This window comes from Plutella xylostella, chromosome 3 (assembly GCF_932276165.1).
Source record: "Plutella xylostella chromosome 3, ilPluXylo3.1, whole genome shotgun sequence".
Lineage (NCBI taxonomy): Eukaryota > Metazoa > Arthropoda > Insecta > Lepidoptera > Plutellidae > Plutella > Plutella xylostella.
The window spans coordinates 7646125-7661987 of NC_063983.1; the positions used below are offsets into that span (position 1 = coordinate 7646125).

At 38.1% G+C, this 15863-nt stretch overlaps 1 protein-coding gene across 2 annotated transcripts; it reads right to left on the reverse strand.

Annotated features, from left to right (window-relative positions):
* Positions 1-6049: 6049 nt before the first annotated feature.
* On the reverse strand, positions 6050-10786 carry LOC105388111 (acidic juvenile hormone-suppressible protein 1). Of its 2 annotated transcripts, XM_011558962.3 has the most exons (8): positions 10639-10786; positions 9641-9774; positions 8143-8967; positions 7875-8050; positions 7543-7796; positions 7210-7422; positions 6878-7060; positions 6050-6620 (listed from the first exon to the last, which is right to left on the reverse strand). In XM_011558962.3, the coding sequence occupies exons 1-8, from the start codon at positions 10721-10723 to the stop codon at positions 6355-6357; spliced, it is 2136 nt and encodes a 711-aa protein (XP_011557264.3). In that variant the 5' UTR covers positions 10724-10786; the 3' UTR covers positions 6050-6354. The 2 variants fall into 2 exon arrangements, with proteins under 2 accessions (XP_011557264.3, XP_048480739.1); XM_048624782.1 differs by lacking the exons at positions 9641-9774; positions 10639-10786 and adding an exon at positions 9368-9464.
* Positions 10787-15863: the final 5077 nt, after the last annotated feature.

A 15863-nucleotide genomic window follows, 5' to 3' on the forward strand; every position in this document is an offset into this window, starting at 1 on the left:
TGTATAGTTGCTTAAGTACTGTACCTTCAACATAAAGTTTCTGAAGGTAAAGGAAAACAAACTTTAAAATTGATATACTCAGTTGAAATTAGATATTTGTATACTGGGTTAACTAAGACTATTTTTTTCTTTGCATATAAGTACCAAGTTGGGACACACAATCACGTGCCAACGTCAACAAGATACACCTTATATAATGTTTATAGTAATCATATAATTTAAAGGATCAAGAGTGATCTCAGAAGTGTTAGTCAATGAGTCCGAGAGGAAAATAAGTAGTTTCAGTTTCATCAAAGTTGAAACAGTTGTATGTGAGATGAAGTTGATTAGTGTCGTTATAGCTGTGAGAATTATAACACAAGTAATAAAGTAGCGCGACAACACTTGCATGGTTGCATGTTATGACCTATCAGTAACAGTAAGTTGCCTATACAGAGAGACCAAGTTAAGTCAGTCATTCAGAACGTTGCATTGTGGTATGTGGTATTCACCATATTTTTAAAATAAAATGAGTTAGTTAGCTAATATTCAAATCTGTCGAAAAATTGGTCATTTTTATGAAAGTTCTGCTATGATTAATGTTACAACATTCTAGTAATAGCACGTAAAATAGCCCAGTTGCAGCAAAAGCAATGCTATAAAGAAATAAGAATTCAGATCTAGTTAAGAAGTAAATCTGGACTACTCATTGACAATGTGGAATACCTACAAAGTAACTATCAAAATCTTAGTGATACATATCATGTTGGTACAGTAGATCGATTATTAATTTAGAGTTTTACTTCACGAAACGTGATCTTAAATCCATGATTATAACAGTACTGATATAGAGGAACGTTAGATATAAGACATAGACTACCACAGACTTAAATCAGTCAACAAAGATTAAATTCAGATTCACGTTATTTTGAATCCAAAATAGTTATAAAAACAAGTTTGCCATAGGTAAATAGTATGGATAACCAAGTAGTAGTATATAAACACATCCCTTTTATTGAGATCTGCAATATTTTTAGATTTTGTATCATTTTTAGAATCCTATTATGTGTGGTATACAATGTATAATTGTATACATATAATGCACTTGACCTTAACTAGCATGTGGTATTGGTACTCATAAAGTAAAGTACCTACGTAAGAACAGAATTATATGTAGATATACATAGGTACGCACGTACGTCACCAATGGAAGAAGAATTCAATATACAGATGTACGGTAATCCTCTTTATGTTTCCTTAACATACAGATGTTATATCAGAAGAACGTTGTATAAGTCAGAAGTTTAAGTAGTGTGAGTGTTGAGTGTTGAAGCAAAAGGGTACCTAAGTCTCAATTAAAATTAAAGATTAACAATGTCCATGTTAAATATTGAGTACCTACCTAACTAGAGAACGGATATGCAAACTGGTGCTTACGTACTATGTATTAGGCTTGAAGAAGGATAGATAGAATAAGTGCAACATGTAGGTACATGAGGTACATAGTCATTTGTTGCTGTTTGTTGTGTTTTAGTGTCAATACATGAAATGAATATTTGAGGCCCAATGGGGATGTAACTGAAATATTATGTAATTATAAGATAAGATAAGAACACCTTAGTGCAAGGTAAGCAGATTGGGGCATATACAATACCGGATAAATTTTCAATGCCGGTATTGAGTTCCGGTTTACAACTCAATACCGGGATTCCGGTATTAGTGCCGGTATTAGACTTCATTGTAATAAATGGCATATATTGTGTTTAAAGGTCGTATAGGACCAAATTAAACAAGAAAAGCAATAATTTAGTTTTTCTTACAACAATTGAGTATTAGAGTTTATATTTTATAGTTAATATATATTTTTTAACATTGATTTTCGTTTACGCATGGACAACAGTAGATTTCCAACGTTCGAAAACTGCATAAAACGGTTGGAAACAAGAGGGCTTTCATGGTATATAGGAACACAAGGCTAACTATATCTTAATCGCTTTATTTATAGCCTAAAAGAGTCCTATTCCGGTGTTACTTCAAAGCGTAAAGTTTGTCCGAGATCCCAGCATTACGGGATCCCGGTATTGCGGTGCTGCATGCCCTAATGCAGATAAACAGATATGCAAATGATGACCTGTGTGCATTTTATAGTGAATGGGTACTACTATACTTGTTCATTGAGTCAGAGTCAGAGTCAGAGTGAGATTCAGAGTCAGAGTCACAGTCAGAGTCACAGTCAGAGTCACAGTCAGAGTCACAGTCAGAGTCACAGTCAGAGCCAGTGGCAAAGTCAGTGCCCGTTGTAATTGGAAAGGTTGAGCTAATTTATAAGTAATGAACCTACCCAAACATCTGAACTTTCATAGAACGTTGAACAGAACTATAGACAGAATATAGAATTGCATATCAGTATCAGTACCAGTACCAGTATCAGCATCAGTATCGGTGTATCACTAACCGTGTCATCAAACTCTGTATAATAACCAAGTCCAGTGTCAGACCAAGAGAGAGTTAGCCTCAGTTTAGGTATACTAAAGTATCTTATTCAAGATCAGGATCAGGACTTCTCTTGACTTTTATGTGGGTTTACTATCACATAATATTCCCAGCAACTTGGTCCAAATATTACAAATACTTGTTGCAATGAATGTTTCCAAACTTATATCATAATCTGTTAATGATAAAGAGACAGATTCTTTAATGGTATCCTAATATGAAGGGATGAAAAGACAGGATAGCACTCCTTAAGTTCAGGCATACAATAAAATGAGTCTGATGACTACGAAGCTAATGTTTTATGGCAGACAGACGTACATAAGTATACCTGCTTTCACTATGCCTTCAGTAACAAAATGGAATTTGTTGTTTTGCTAGCATTTATTGTCATTACCAATCTATAATAACTAGCACTGTTTTATACGAATACTCGTATGGATAACAAACTTGCCATAGGGCAACGACGTAATAAGTCGAATACCAAATCACAATTGTTAACTTTGAACTGCTGTTAACTTCCTATATTTGCCCTTGAACCATGGTGTTGGTTCAACATTTTAACTGACAAAGGCAATATGAAAGCATAACAATAATGATGGAGGTTACAGAATGTAAAATATTACAATACACAGAAATTTACTCTAATGCTTGTTATAATAAAAGCTAAGGCTTAGATGTTCAAATTAAAAGATTTTCTGTGCCGGGGAGGGTCTTCGAACGTAGTTCAAGATAATAGCTTGTAGTAGCTAACACTCCACTTATACCAAAACATAAATACATATAGAATAATAAAATTGAGTTACAGTATGGTTATAGATGAAGAGATTAATATAGTTGTTGTACATTGAACATTCATTTGGGATACCTACTAATATTTATATCCTTAGAATAGCAAACAATAAATACAATATTAATAAAGATAAATGATAAGAATATGACATGATTATATTGTTTAGTCTGAAGCGTTAATTTAGCTATATGGGGGACGTGTCGACACCGAATACATTATTGTGTGTTGAAATAGATGTATTCTATTCTATTCTGTGCAGAGAGGGGGCGATGTTTCTGTGCGTGGCTCTCTCGAGTAGAACCTTTGTGCATATCCCCTTGGTTTCGGCTAGGCTAGCCACAGCTCCCGAGTAAACTGTCACAATAGTTTGTTTGCTAATTCTTATTTGATTTAAGATTATCGTTGATTGAGTATTAAGATTTAGAGTGTTCAAGTGTCTACATGCTGAAGTCAACAGGAAAAATAGCTAAAAGCAGAAAATTGCAGTACAGTCGTGTGTGTTATGTGACAGATATCAGTAATAAATGTAAATGCAAGAAGAGGTGTAGTAAGAAAAGAAGAGGTGTAGTAAGAATAAAAGATAATAGAAAAATAGGATGAACTATTATTTGGAATAGAAGCCACATAGTAGAAGTATCAAATAGAACTTGCAATAGAAAATTGCTTGAATTACTGGAATGTTGTTATCGTACGAAAGGGAGAAGTGCAATTGAGGAACTTGTAGCAAAGGAGCCAAAACTAGAGATTGCTACCGATGTATGCTTTATTGCTTATTAATGAAACAGGCATTAATATAGACGTAAAATCAAAACACGAAAATTTTGAGAAGGGTCTAATTTGTCGGTGGCTGATCTATACATATACTTATGACCTATATTAGAATAGGTAAAAGCGTCTCACTCATAGAAACTTTTCTCTCGGCGGGAGTGTCCCGAATTATCGGGAGTTGTACCGATTTCGACTCACAGAATAATCAAGATAATTATTCTGAGTGTATCGTCTACACTTAATATTAATATCGGCGAGTTGAGGGTAGACTAATTTATCCACGTAAACGAGCAGCGCGGGAGCGCTTTTCACTTTTTGTGAGCAGCCGCGGTGAGCAGACGGAGAGTGAGGGAGTTATCAGTGTCTTGGGTGCGAGAGGACCCCGCGGAGCGGAGCCGAGGCGCCCAGGCTCGGGGAGTCGAGGCGGGCGTGATGGCCCGGTTCAGACAACAGCCAGTTACTGCAAGTGCGCAGCTAAGTGACCTTTCTACTTACCTTTTATATCTCGTTTATGATTGATAAGTTATACCTACACTTGATTTCTTGATGTACCAATTGTGTTTATAATGAGTAAGGAAACTAAGGAGCTAATAATGTAAGGTTTAAAGGAGGTACGAGGTACATACCGTACCCGTACCGTGTGATAATAGATAGATTAGATATTCAGTGCGCCAGGGGAAACAATCCCATGTGATCAGTGTAAGAAGCTAGGGAATCAATCCCATGTGATCAGTGTAAGAAGCTAGGGAATCAATCCCATGTGATCAGTGTAAGAAGCTAGGGAAACAATCCTATGTGATCAGTCCCAGGGAACAACCCTGCTAGCGAGGCACGGGGTGGCTATAGGGGAGGTTGGAGGCCACTGGGGTGAAACCCCTAAGAACATCAGGATTATCCTTGACATTCAGACGATCAGGTTATTAGACTGATCGGTCATCACGTGTGCGTGATACTAAGTAACTAATTTGTTTATGATATATCCCATATTCAGTTCGTCACCGTGATTAGTATGTTTGTACTAATCACGGTTATTAATTATTAACAGTTCAGATATTCGCGTTTACTCATATAAATATTTTAATGAATCCGCGACAGTATACTAATGTACTCCCTTGCGGGGTAGGCAGAGGTGCATTGCTGCACCCACTTTTCGCCAGAGTGTTATGTTAGTCCCAATGTAATAGGGGGCGGGCCTATTGCCATTTTACGGGCACATCCAAGACCCGAGAACAAATATCTGTGTTTAAACAAATATCTGCCCCAGCCGGGAATCGAACCCGGGACCATCGGCTCAGTAGTCAGGGTCACTAACCACTACGCCATTCGGTCGTCCCGCATCGTCGCAGTTATTGCTAAATATTCTATGTTATCGAAAATAGATTTCAGGTTTTGAACTTTCAGTCCATCAAAGTTAAAAACCTGAAATCTATTTGCGATGACAGACCATTTTGAAATAACAGCGAGTAGCGACGCTATGTTCTTTCTCAGGTCTAAACCATCTGTATACCAAATTTCATTCAAATTCCTTCACTAGTTTTGGCGTGAAAGAGTAACAGACAGAGTGGACTTTCGCATTTATAATATGACAGTGAGGATAGGTAACTAACTATGAAAACTTTAAGAGCTGGGAACTGATTGTTTGATACTACAAAATCAATCTCAGATATTATAATGTAAGTACAGTACATACATGTATATTATAATGTACATATCAAGCTATTATACATTTTTTTATGTACTTATAAGGTAGATAAACATAATAATATACCTATGTAATTTATGTATAATTATTACTTAAGTATGTAAAAGAAAAAAAAAATCTTTCAGTATTTCTTAAAATTAATAATTTATTATAATACATATAACTAACATTAAATATATAATATTTATATAAGTAGGTAAAGTAAAAATGTTTAATAGAGGTGAGATCTGCAAGCTGAGAAAACTGAGTGTGAGAAATAAAATAAAAATATATAACAAAAATATAAGGTAGTAAAGGTATCTGAGAAATACGCACTGTTATGTTGAAAAATATATTCGATTCTATAAATACTTGATAGTCATATACACAGCTAAGTATAAGATAAATAATATGTACTATAAACTACCAACTAAATACACTACACATATACATACAAACAATACAAATAAAATACAATAATCATCTGAACTTTAAGGGCATCAAAGAGGAACTAAAATATTATGGTTATCTACAATCATCACTACATCATACAGGGTGCAGGCAAGTATAAGTTACATAATATCAAACACTACACTGAATACTATTGAATCATTGTTGCCACTTAAGTTTTAAAGCCTCAAACTTATTCCAGATGGGGCAAGTAGATCTCTGGGGTGTGCTTGTGGTAGATGGTGACGTCTTGCACCCAGAAGTTCTTCAAGTGCTGGATCTGCCAGTCGTAGACGGGCTTGTTGAGCGGGAAGCCGAGAGGGTCGTCGGTCAGGAAGCGAGCTCCGGATCCGAAGCCGAGGGACATGGCGGGGTCGAAGCCCTGGCCGAAGGGAACCTTGGGTGCGCGGTACTCGGAGATGTAGACCACGAACACGAAGGGCATACCGCCGACGCGACCTTTGAACAAGAAAAATAATTAAAAACACAAAATTCAAAGGTAAGCTATTTGATGTGACTATGTGCAATAGGTAATGGTCTACCTGGAAGAGCATTGAGATCTGTGATTGGAATTCGATGTCAGAACTAGGCCACGACATTGGTGCGCGCTATGCCACAGTTACTATTCATCTATTGCGAGGGCTTTTCTAATATTCTCTTAACAATTTGTTCATTAACGCAACATTTTGGTCAAGTGAAAAAATAGCAACACTCACCCTTAGGGAGCAGCAGTCGTTGAGGGTAGCCGTCGAAGCGCTGGGACTGGTCAACAATAACGGATCCTTTGCCGTGGAGTGCGGACTCGGACTTAGCGTAGAATTCGTGGGCGGTGGTCCAGTCGTCGACGGTCCACAGGTTCTGAGTGGAGTCACGCTTGATGACGTTCTCGCCTTGAACCACTGTTGGGAAAGATACATGTCATTTTACGTACAGGTGAAGATGATATTAACAGTGGTAACAACATGAAATCTAGAGAAGTAATTAAAAACCTTTAAATTATGACAACTATGATATTTGGTCAAGCTTTGTGATATAAATCTCTACTCACGGTCGTAAGTGAACTGGTCCAGCTGGAAGAAGTTCTCCCAGTTCTCCTTGAGAGGGATCTCGTTGCCGAGGCTGTCGTACTTGGGGGCCAGGAAGAACCTGACGACCACGGTCTTGGCGGCCTCGCTGTTGACCTTCACGCGCACTTGGAACACCTTGTGGTTCAGACGGGGACGCTGCACCAACACGCTGACGTCGTCTTCGAAGTGCTTAGCTGGAAGGTTAACACAAAGTTAGACAAATGGTCGTGAAAAGAATGGCAATATAATATTTGAGGTGATGATTTCAATAGCGTCTGGGCTGTTGATAAATAAATAAGACTGTATAAACTTACCCTCGTGCTCAGTCATGTGAAGTTGGTTGGTGATGTTCATGTAGGTGTTCTCGAAGTAGGTGACCAGTTTGTCGACCTCAACGTTCTTGATGGAGACAGTGGGGTAAGCCAGCTCTTCCAGTTTGTACATAGGCAGGCTCTCTTGCCACATCTTGAAGATGTTCAGAACGCGCTTCCAGATCAGGTAGAAGGCAGGGTCGCGGAGGGCAGTCTGGTAGTGCTCAAGCACGGAGGGGAGGATCTCGGGAATGTGTCTGTATTAACAAAGATACATTTAAATGAGCACTTTAAGGTATTTCTGGCGTAAATAATTATTAGTATAATGGCTTTACCCATGGTACAGTTGGTTGTATTCAGTGTGCTCTAGAGAGTTTCCGAGAAGGCCCTTCCATAAGGTGATGAAGTCTCCGTAGAACTTGGAGTTGGGAGAGTCGACGTTGCACTCAATGACGCGACCCAAAATGTCAATGGCTTCCGGAGTGTGGATGTTGATGTGCTCACCAACGTTCTGGAAATTTTGACATATTATACGGCTATAGTGTTATTACCTATGCAATTAATTATTATGTTTCAATTTCAAAATATTATAAGTATGCTTACGTTGATGACGTATCCTAGGTCGATAGCCTCACGAACGCGACGCTCGAAGTCTTGAATGCGGATGATTTCATTCACGAAGTAGTCCTGGTTCAGTACAAAGTTGTTGGGCCTGGTTGGGAAGAAGATGCCCTTGTAGTATTGCAGTCCAGACCAGATTCCGGTCTTGATGGGTGCACTCCAGCTAAGCTCAGGGATCTCTCCGAGACCGTTGGACAGTCTCTCCATGTAGTAGCGGGTCAGCAGCTGCTTGTGGATGTACCAGAACCATTCTCCCCTGCGGTCCTTGACAAGAGGAGTGACCTCTCCGCCGAGCCATTTAGGGTAAGCCAGATGCCAGTTGTAGTAGAAGGCGTTCAGTCCCTGGTCCCAGGTGAAGTAGTTGACCTTGACCTCATCGTTGTAGTAGTACGGCCAGATGGTCATGTTCTCCTTGACGACGACGTTGTTCTCCCAGACGTAGGTGGTCGGGTAGTGTTCGACCATGCGGAGGCCGTGGACATTGACGCGCTGGGCGGTGGTGAGGACCTCACTGTTGGTGAAGAATTCGGGGAAGATTTCGTAGATGGGGGGGATGACGACGCCCTGCGTGTCGGGGCGGTGGAGGATGGCGGTGCTGTAGACGTAGACGAAGAGGTATTCGTTGACGTGTTGGCGGAACCAGACGGCGGTCTTGTAGAAGGTGTCGTAGTCCTTGGCGGACCAGAGCACGTTGTAGAGGGTCTGCGCCTCGAAGCCGTGGTAGCGGTCCAGCACGTGGAACGGCATGTTGCGGTAGAGGAGACCATACTCGTACAGCTCTCCGAACACTTTCACGGCGGTGATGTTCTGAAAAAATATTATGATAATGTGAACAATTTAATTGGTATTTTAATAGAATTTTAAAAATTCATGCTGGAGAAAACTCCCACTTATAAATCTTGTTCAGTCTTACTAACTAGACTTAGCTGGATTATATTAATAATGGCTTATCAGTTTTCCCCGCCTACGTAAATAGAACTATAAGTGAATATTCTATTTAGATCAGTAAAACTTTAGAGCCTTTCTAATTAGAAAATTGGGTGTGTATCCATTCACGATATGCCATTGAATGTGAATGGGAAATTTCATTGCAAAATGGGGACAAGCAATGAAAAAGCTCCACCTACCATTGCCGTTCCATATTTCACTGGAACGTTTAATTGCTAGCAAGTGTACAACTAAATCATCTAACTACAGTTTTACTTACAGAGTAATGGTCGATGTTCTTCTCGACGTCCCAGGAGTCGGCGATGGCGACGAGCTCAGGCACGTGCAGCGGCTCGTGCACGTGGTAGAACAACGAGCTCAGAAACATGAATTTGTATGGCGTTTGAGAGACAACACCTAGCGGTAAGTAGCTGTACTAGCTTTGCGCCAAATTTGCGTGAGGTTTCACTGCTCGTTCGGTATTGTAAAACTCACACTCAGGGCACAGGTCCATAGAGTGAATAACGAATTCATCTCGCTACAGTGTACTTACAGAGTAGTGGTCGATGTTCTTCTCGACGTCCCAGGAGTCGGCGATGGCGACCAGCTCGGGCACGTGCAGCGGCTCGTGCACGTGGTAGAACAGCGTGCTGAGGTCCAGCTGCTTCTGCAGCAGCGCATTGTCGGCTGAAGACGGGAAATTTATTTATTATTAGCCCCCGAATACCCTCACACAGCTTAATAAATTCGTGCGTTTCATAGTCATTTGTAAACGTTCCCTAAACTTACAATACGGTCTATGAATTTCTGGGTTATACTTTTACCAGCTTTTATCCGCCGCTTCGCACACGTTAAATTGGTAGTAATACCAGTCCCTTTTCTTTATACTATTAAGATTTTCTGATATCTTTGAAATAATCAGTGCAGTGGTACTCTAATATAATAATACGCATGTGATTGTATTTTGGTGGATCACTTGTCACCTATTTTTGGTTAATGAAATTAATTCATGGTTACAGACCACTAAATCCAATCGCCATAAAAGCCATGTATTTTACAATTTAAGTAATCGGAATGCGGATTTAAACAATACAGATAAGTATATTACAAGTACTTATAAATACATAATTATCATAATTTTACAACAGTATGAGTTAAGCACAGGGAATTCGAATAGGTATGTACGTAGCTTTCTCTACACTTACTACGGGAAATCTAATAAGAATTTCGTTATATGTGCAGGACTGAGCCAAATTGTACCTAATTATATTAATCACAATAATAATATTCGTGTCTCTTCAGTTTAGTTGAAAGAGGGTAAATTATTTTACCATATTTGACTTCTACTTGTAACAGCAGGGATAATTTTTTTAAGTAGAGACATAATAATACTAACAGGTAAGAGAGTTTTCTGTAATTGGTATCCTTGATTTCTAACAACTCACCAAATGCACCCAAAGCTTTATCAGCGGCTGTTCTAAAACCATTTCTAATATTTTTTTGCATGAAGTAACTATCTAGCTATAAGTAAATGAATATTGTTCAACTCACCCTGTTTCTGAGGCAACACCTTGTGGGCCGGATCGGCGAGCCCTGAGGCTGCTAAGGCCAGGACACACAGCACTAGACGAGCCATGATTGCTTGTGCCCACCAAACATTGCACTTGTCTTTTATATGTGAAACAAATACGATAAGGGTGCACAATAATGCAAGTTCAATCACCTTATCGGGTCAGGTGACTTACTCATTCATTGATTGTGGAGTCTAGGTGACTCGGTCGACTTTTACCGGCGTTTTGTTGATGTGCGCTCGCGTGATCAGAGGGTCAAGTGTAGGTTTTTCTTAACGAATCGAGCAGTGAAAATCTACTCAAATTCCTATGGCCAGCTATAAAAATTCGCGTTTACTCGCCACTACTCGAACAAGTAAAAACTTCCCAAGCTACTACGAGACCACGGTCGCATACTAGCAATAGTATAATTATATGTATATTATACCTACACCTGCCTAGTGACTAATTCATTAATGCATTAAGTACATTGTTATTACGACTAGGCTCACAATCAAAGGATCATTCATAAACTTTTACCTCATTAATGTAGTAAAAAAATTAAATCACTTCCAAAACAAAAAACAATAATTCTATGACAAGAGCCAATATATCACTCATTCCGCTCCGAGCCTCGACCGCAGTCAGGTTTGACGTCTGACTAATTTATTAGTTAAAAAAACAAATTACCGGATTGCCCACACATTTGTCGGGCCCAAGGTGGTTGATTCGGGGGCTCCCGCAAAAAATGGCGGCCGCGGGCCTTGTATTAACTCCGCTACTTGCGTACAACACAAATGACCTTAGCGGGAACTATTAGGATGAAATGTGTTGGCTTCCTGTGGTGTGTGGTATATAGGTCATGTGTACCCACAAATTCTTTTTAAAGGCCATGAACTCATGACATTGTCACTAGAGTCTCTATAGCCTTGCTGTAATGACCATACCGACTGTCCGACTAACATATAAGAAAAAAGATAGTATTATTAAAATTTTAAAATACTTATGAAACTTCTATTAGGTTTTCCTGAAATACGACAATACGACACGTCACGTATAAATTCAATTTCAATTCGATACATTACAACGAAACGCGACAGAAAATAATATATCGCTGCGCACTCCGTCATTTAGGTAAGAATGTAGTACTTTTAAAAAAGATTATTGATTAGTTAGAGTCAAGGTAGTAAACAATTTAAATGGAATCCGTTAGAAGAGTGATATTAAATTAAAAAGCTGGACTTGATTCCTCTCAGCTATTTACCTTTTCCAATAAAATCCAAGCGGGGCGCGTGCCTCCGCGTAAAGGCTTAAGGAAAATGATTGATTCCTTATTCCGATATAAAACAGTAGCCAGCAATTTTCCACTGAAATTCATTTATGCTTGAGGGATGCTGAAGGATGACGCTTCAGCCTGCGAAGCTGTAGTGACCAGTTTTAATCACTTTAATATGAATCCGAGCCTTAGATTAATAATATACGAGTAAGATGGTATGTAAGTTACAAAAACAAAGCTAACAACTGTCCGCATTTTGTTTACTGTCAAACCGTTTTAAGTTCAATCTAATGACAACCATTGTACCAATTAATAAAGCCACAAATCTCCTCACTGAGCTATATTCAAAATAAGAGAAGACCAGAAGTGGGGTGTTATTTTTGAGTCATTCGTCAACTGGCGAGCCTTAGACTGGCGAGCGCGCGCCAGTTGGCATCTTCTGTTTTTTATATCGTCAACTCCCTTGCCCATGTAAAGTACGATCAGAGGCAAACGGATTGAAACTAACAAATATAATTAAATGTTGTCTCCCTGGCTGATTCCCATAAGAAGGTACCGACTAGGCAGTCGCCATTAAAGTAGATGCTTTGATTTCGGGATAAAGATACAATTAAGCCTATATTGGAAATGCGGAATGAGGCAAAAGGGGACGTGACCTATGACGCATGAGACGTTTATTTTGCACTGAAACTCCATCTAGTTCGTATGTTGTTAATCTAGGATCCGAGCTAACGTAGTTGTTGCATGACACGATACTGCGGCGTCGGTGGAACATATATATCCACATGACTACGATGTGCTCTGAATATTAATTAATATCTGGTCAGGCCTATATGGATTTGTTTTCGTCAGTATTTCGATTCAGGAAACTCCGCGAAAACATGAAGATAAATAAATGTACACAAGGAAAATTTTTAAATGGTGGTCTTATCGCTTAAAGCAACTTCTTCAGACAACATTATTACTAATAGCTAAAAGGGTGATAAGCTTTTACGTCGACCTCTGAACTATATTTAGTCATCAGTCTGTGCTGTGACTTTTGTAATCCTTTGCGTGTTTGTGGATTATACTTAGGCCCTGTTTCACAATGTCTGGTTAGTGGCTACCTGTGAGATAAAATACGTGCTGTCACTCTCTGTTGTTATTTTTTTGACAGTGACAGCATGTATTTTATCCCACAAGTAGCCACTAACCAGACATTGTGAAACAAGCCCTTAGTCGTGAGTATAAATTAACGTAATAAAGTGTAAGTTTGTAACAAAAGCTTCAATAATACGGTTAAACCACCAGTGATGCTATGCAGCTATGCTGAAAGAAATCCGTTCCCAATAGTGCTATGGTATATGGACCAATGAATATGATTAGTGGATAACAAACACATCCATAGCAACGTAGGATAAGAGGATAACTCATCTCTGGTGGAAAAGGACCCTAAAGATCCGTCAATCAAACAAAAATAAGCTGTATGAAAAATTCAAAGTAAATCATGTGAGTACGAGTAATATTCCGTTATGGGTGACGAGAAATAATGCCTTGTTTATTATTCATATATTTGTTTTCAACGCGGGTCGTTTCGCTATGACACTTAACCGATGGCTGTACATTAATTATACCGTGCATGTGCAGGCATTTATTGACCATTTCATAAATAAATATGTTATTTATGTAAGTAAATAGATGCAACGTTGGTTTAATTAAGCTATAATGAGATAACATCAACGTACTATACCTATGTAAACAAACAGCATATAAAACAAATCGTAAGCCATACCTGTTATCTTACGATATGAAACAATTGTTGAAGCATGAATTATTTTGGTAGGCAATGTAACATATGAATTTAATTGTAAAAAATATACAAATAAGTCAACAATTGTTGTAAAACAGCGGGTTAAAAAGGATTCACTTTCAAATACCTTTAAACCAAACAATACAACATCTTTATCCGATAGCAAACAAACATAAACCACTCGACAACAATGCAGCTTAATCCTTTAACATAAAAGTGGGATTATTTGCGTGGATCTTACTAAATATTTTGTCAAATCAACGTCTTCGCAGTCGCAACAACGGTGGTCTCTGGACTGTTTCCATTGTCCTTTCGGTGACACTTTCTTCTCCGATTGTTTGCGGGGAAGGCGAAAATTAGAATGTCAACATGGTGCTGTAAATGCGTCTTATCTTACAATCTTGTTAAGGTGACAATGGGAAAGTGTTTTTGTTTCCTAAACATTACTTTCACTCCACCGCTCTACGTGTAGAGTTTGTGATATTATTCTCTGAATGCTTTACGTTCGTTGCGACGTTTTGTTTCGATTTGTCAGAGTCAATTGTGAACCCTCATCAAGCCGGAGCAAGACAAAATAGTTACAAAATTAAAGCATGGCCGATACGACCACACAAGATAAGTAATAAAACTAACGGTTAGGTCTTTATTCTCGATATAAAAGTGCCGAAGTCGCTACACTAAGGTTTTGATATCGTGCCGTGCGCCTATTATTTTTTCATTTTAACTATGTTTCATTCCCGATGATAGGTTTATGTACAACCGTTGAGTTTTCAAGTCTGCGTTATAGTTATAATATTGTAGGTATAAGTAGGTACCTATATACTTACTATGACTTACAAATTTTTTTATCGTCTATCATGTCACCTTTGCGGGGGTTAGAGTTCATCGGAGAAATAAAAATATTTACGTAGACTGGGAGAGCCGCTGCGGTCATGTTGAGAAGAGATAACCGAATAGTGATCAATTTCAAAATCACTTTTACAGTTCTAAGGTGACATTTTGTAAAAATTATCTGTTTTTTAATCTCAGATACTAAATGGACAGATTCTGAAAGGTTCATCAACAGTCGATTGTCCCGCCAATAAAACGATACGTCACTTTTCGTATTGCGTAGTATGTGATATTATTCCTCATAGGTAATACCTGTTTAAGTTAAAAATGTAACTAGCAGTTACCTATTTAATAACCAGGAACTATCTGTAAAACCAAACACCTTTTATACTCCTGGCCACACCGCACTCCCATGAGAACCAAAGACGCGTCCATCTGAAATACAACCTTCAAAGATTTTATTGATTCGAAATGCCTAATTCTCTGATTGATTTCTTTATTGCCTTACCGACGTGTAATCTTTTGTTGAACTTATTATTGGTTATCTATTAATCGATTAATTGATCTTATCGGTGTTCACGCGCACTCATAATTTCTGACACCTCATTAAAAGCGTCAGTTGGGATATTGTTTGACTCTCCCGCCCTGATTTCCTAGAAAGTTAAAAATATTATATTTTCTTCATTAAATGGATATATATAGATTGCGTGTCTGTTATGTTCAATCGTTGTTGTGGTGTGCTATTGTCATGTCATTGACTTATCTGTTGTTTGTTGCTTCGATAATGTTAATTAAGTAAATAGTACAGATATTCAAATTAATATACCGATCTGTTCTTAGGTGTGATAAATAGAAGTCGATTATGAAATATTATGTTTCAAAATTAAATTTATCATGTTATTACACAGTTCCTACATTATAATCTACTTACTTCTGCTTTGGAGGCTGATGTTATAATATATTATATTATACCTACTTAATTCAATTAAGCATAGTATACTATAAATCCTGAAAGATGCGTTCATCGTTACTAAAAATAGATCGTTCTAAACGAAGATTATTTTTATCGAGGAAAATATAGCTAATATTTTTCCGTAAATATCTTCTGAAGTGAAATCGGCTCAGACGGATAATCCCGTCTGAAAATCGACATAAATAAATGAAATCTCTGAAACACTTTGATAGATACCTATAAATATGATATGATTTTGGTCTTTTATAATAAATGGATAAGACTCTGAACTAGACAATTGTTATTAGAAATATAACAGATTGTTCCATATTTTACCGCTTCTTCAGATGATAAATAAATCTTAAAATTTGTTTATAT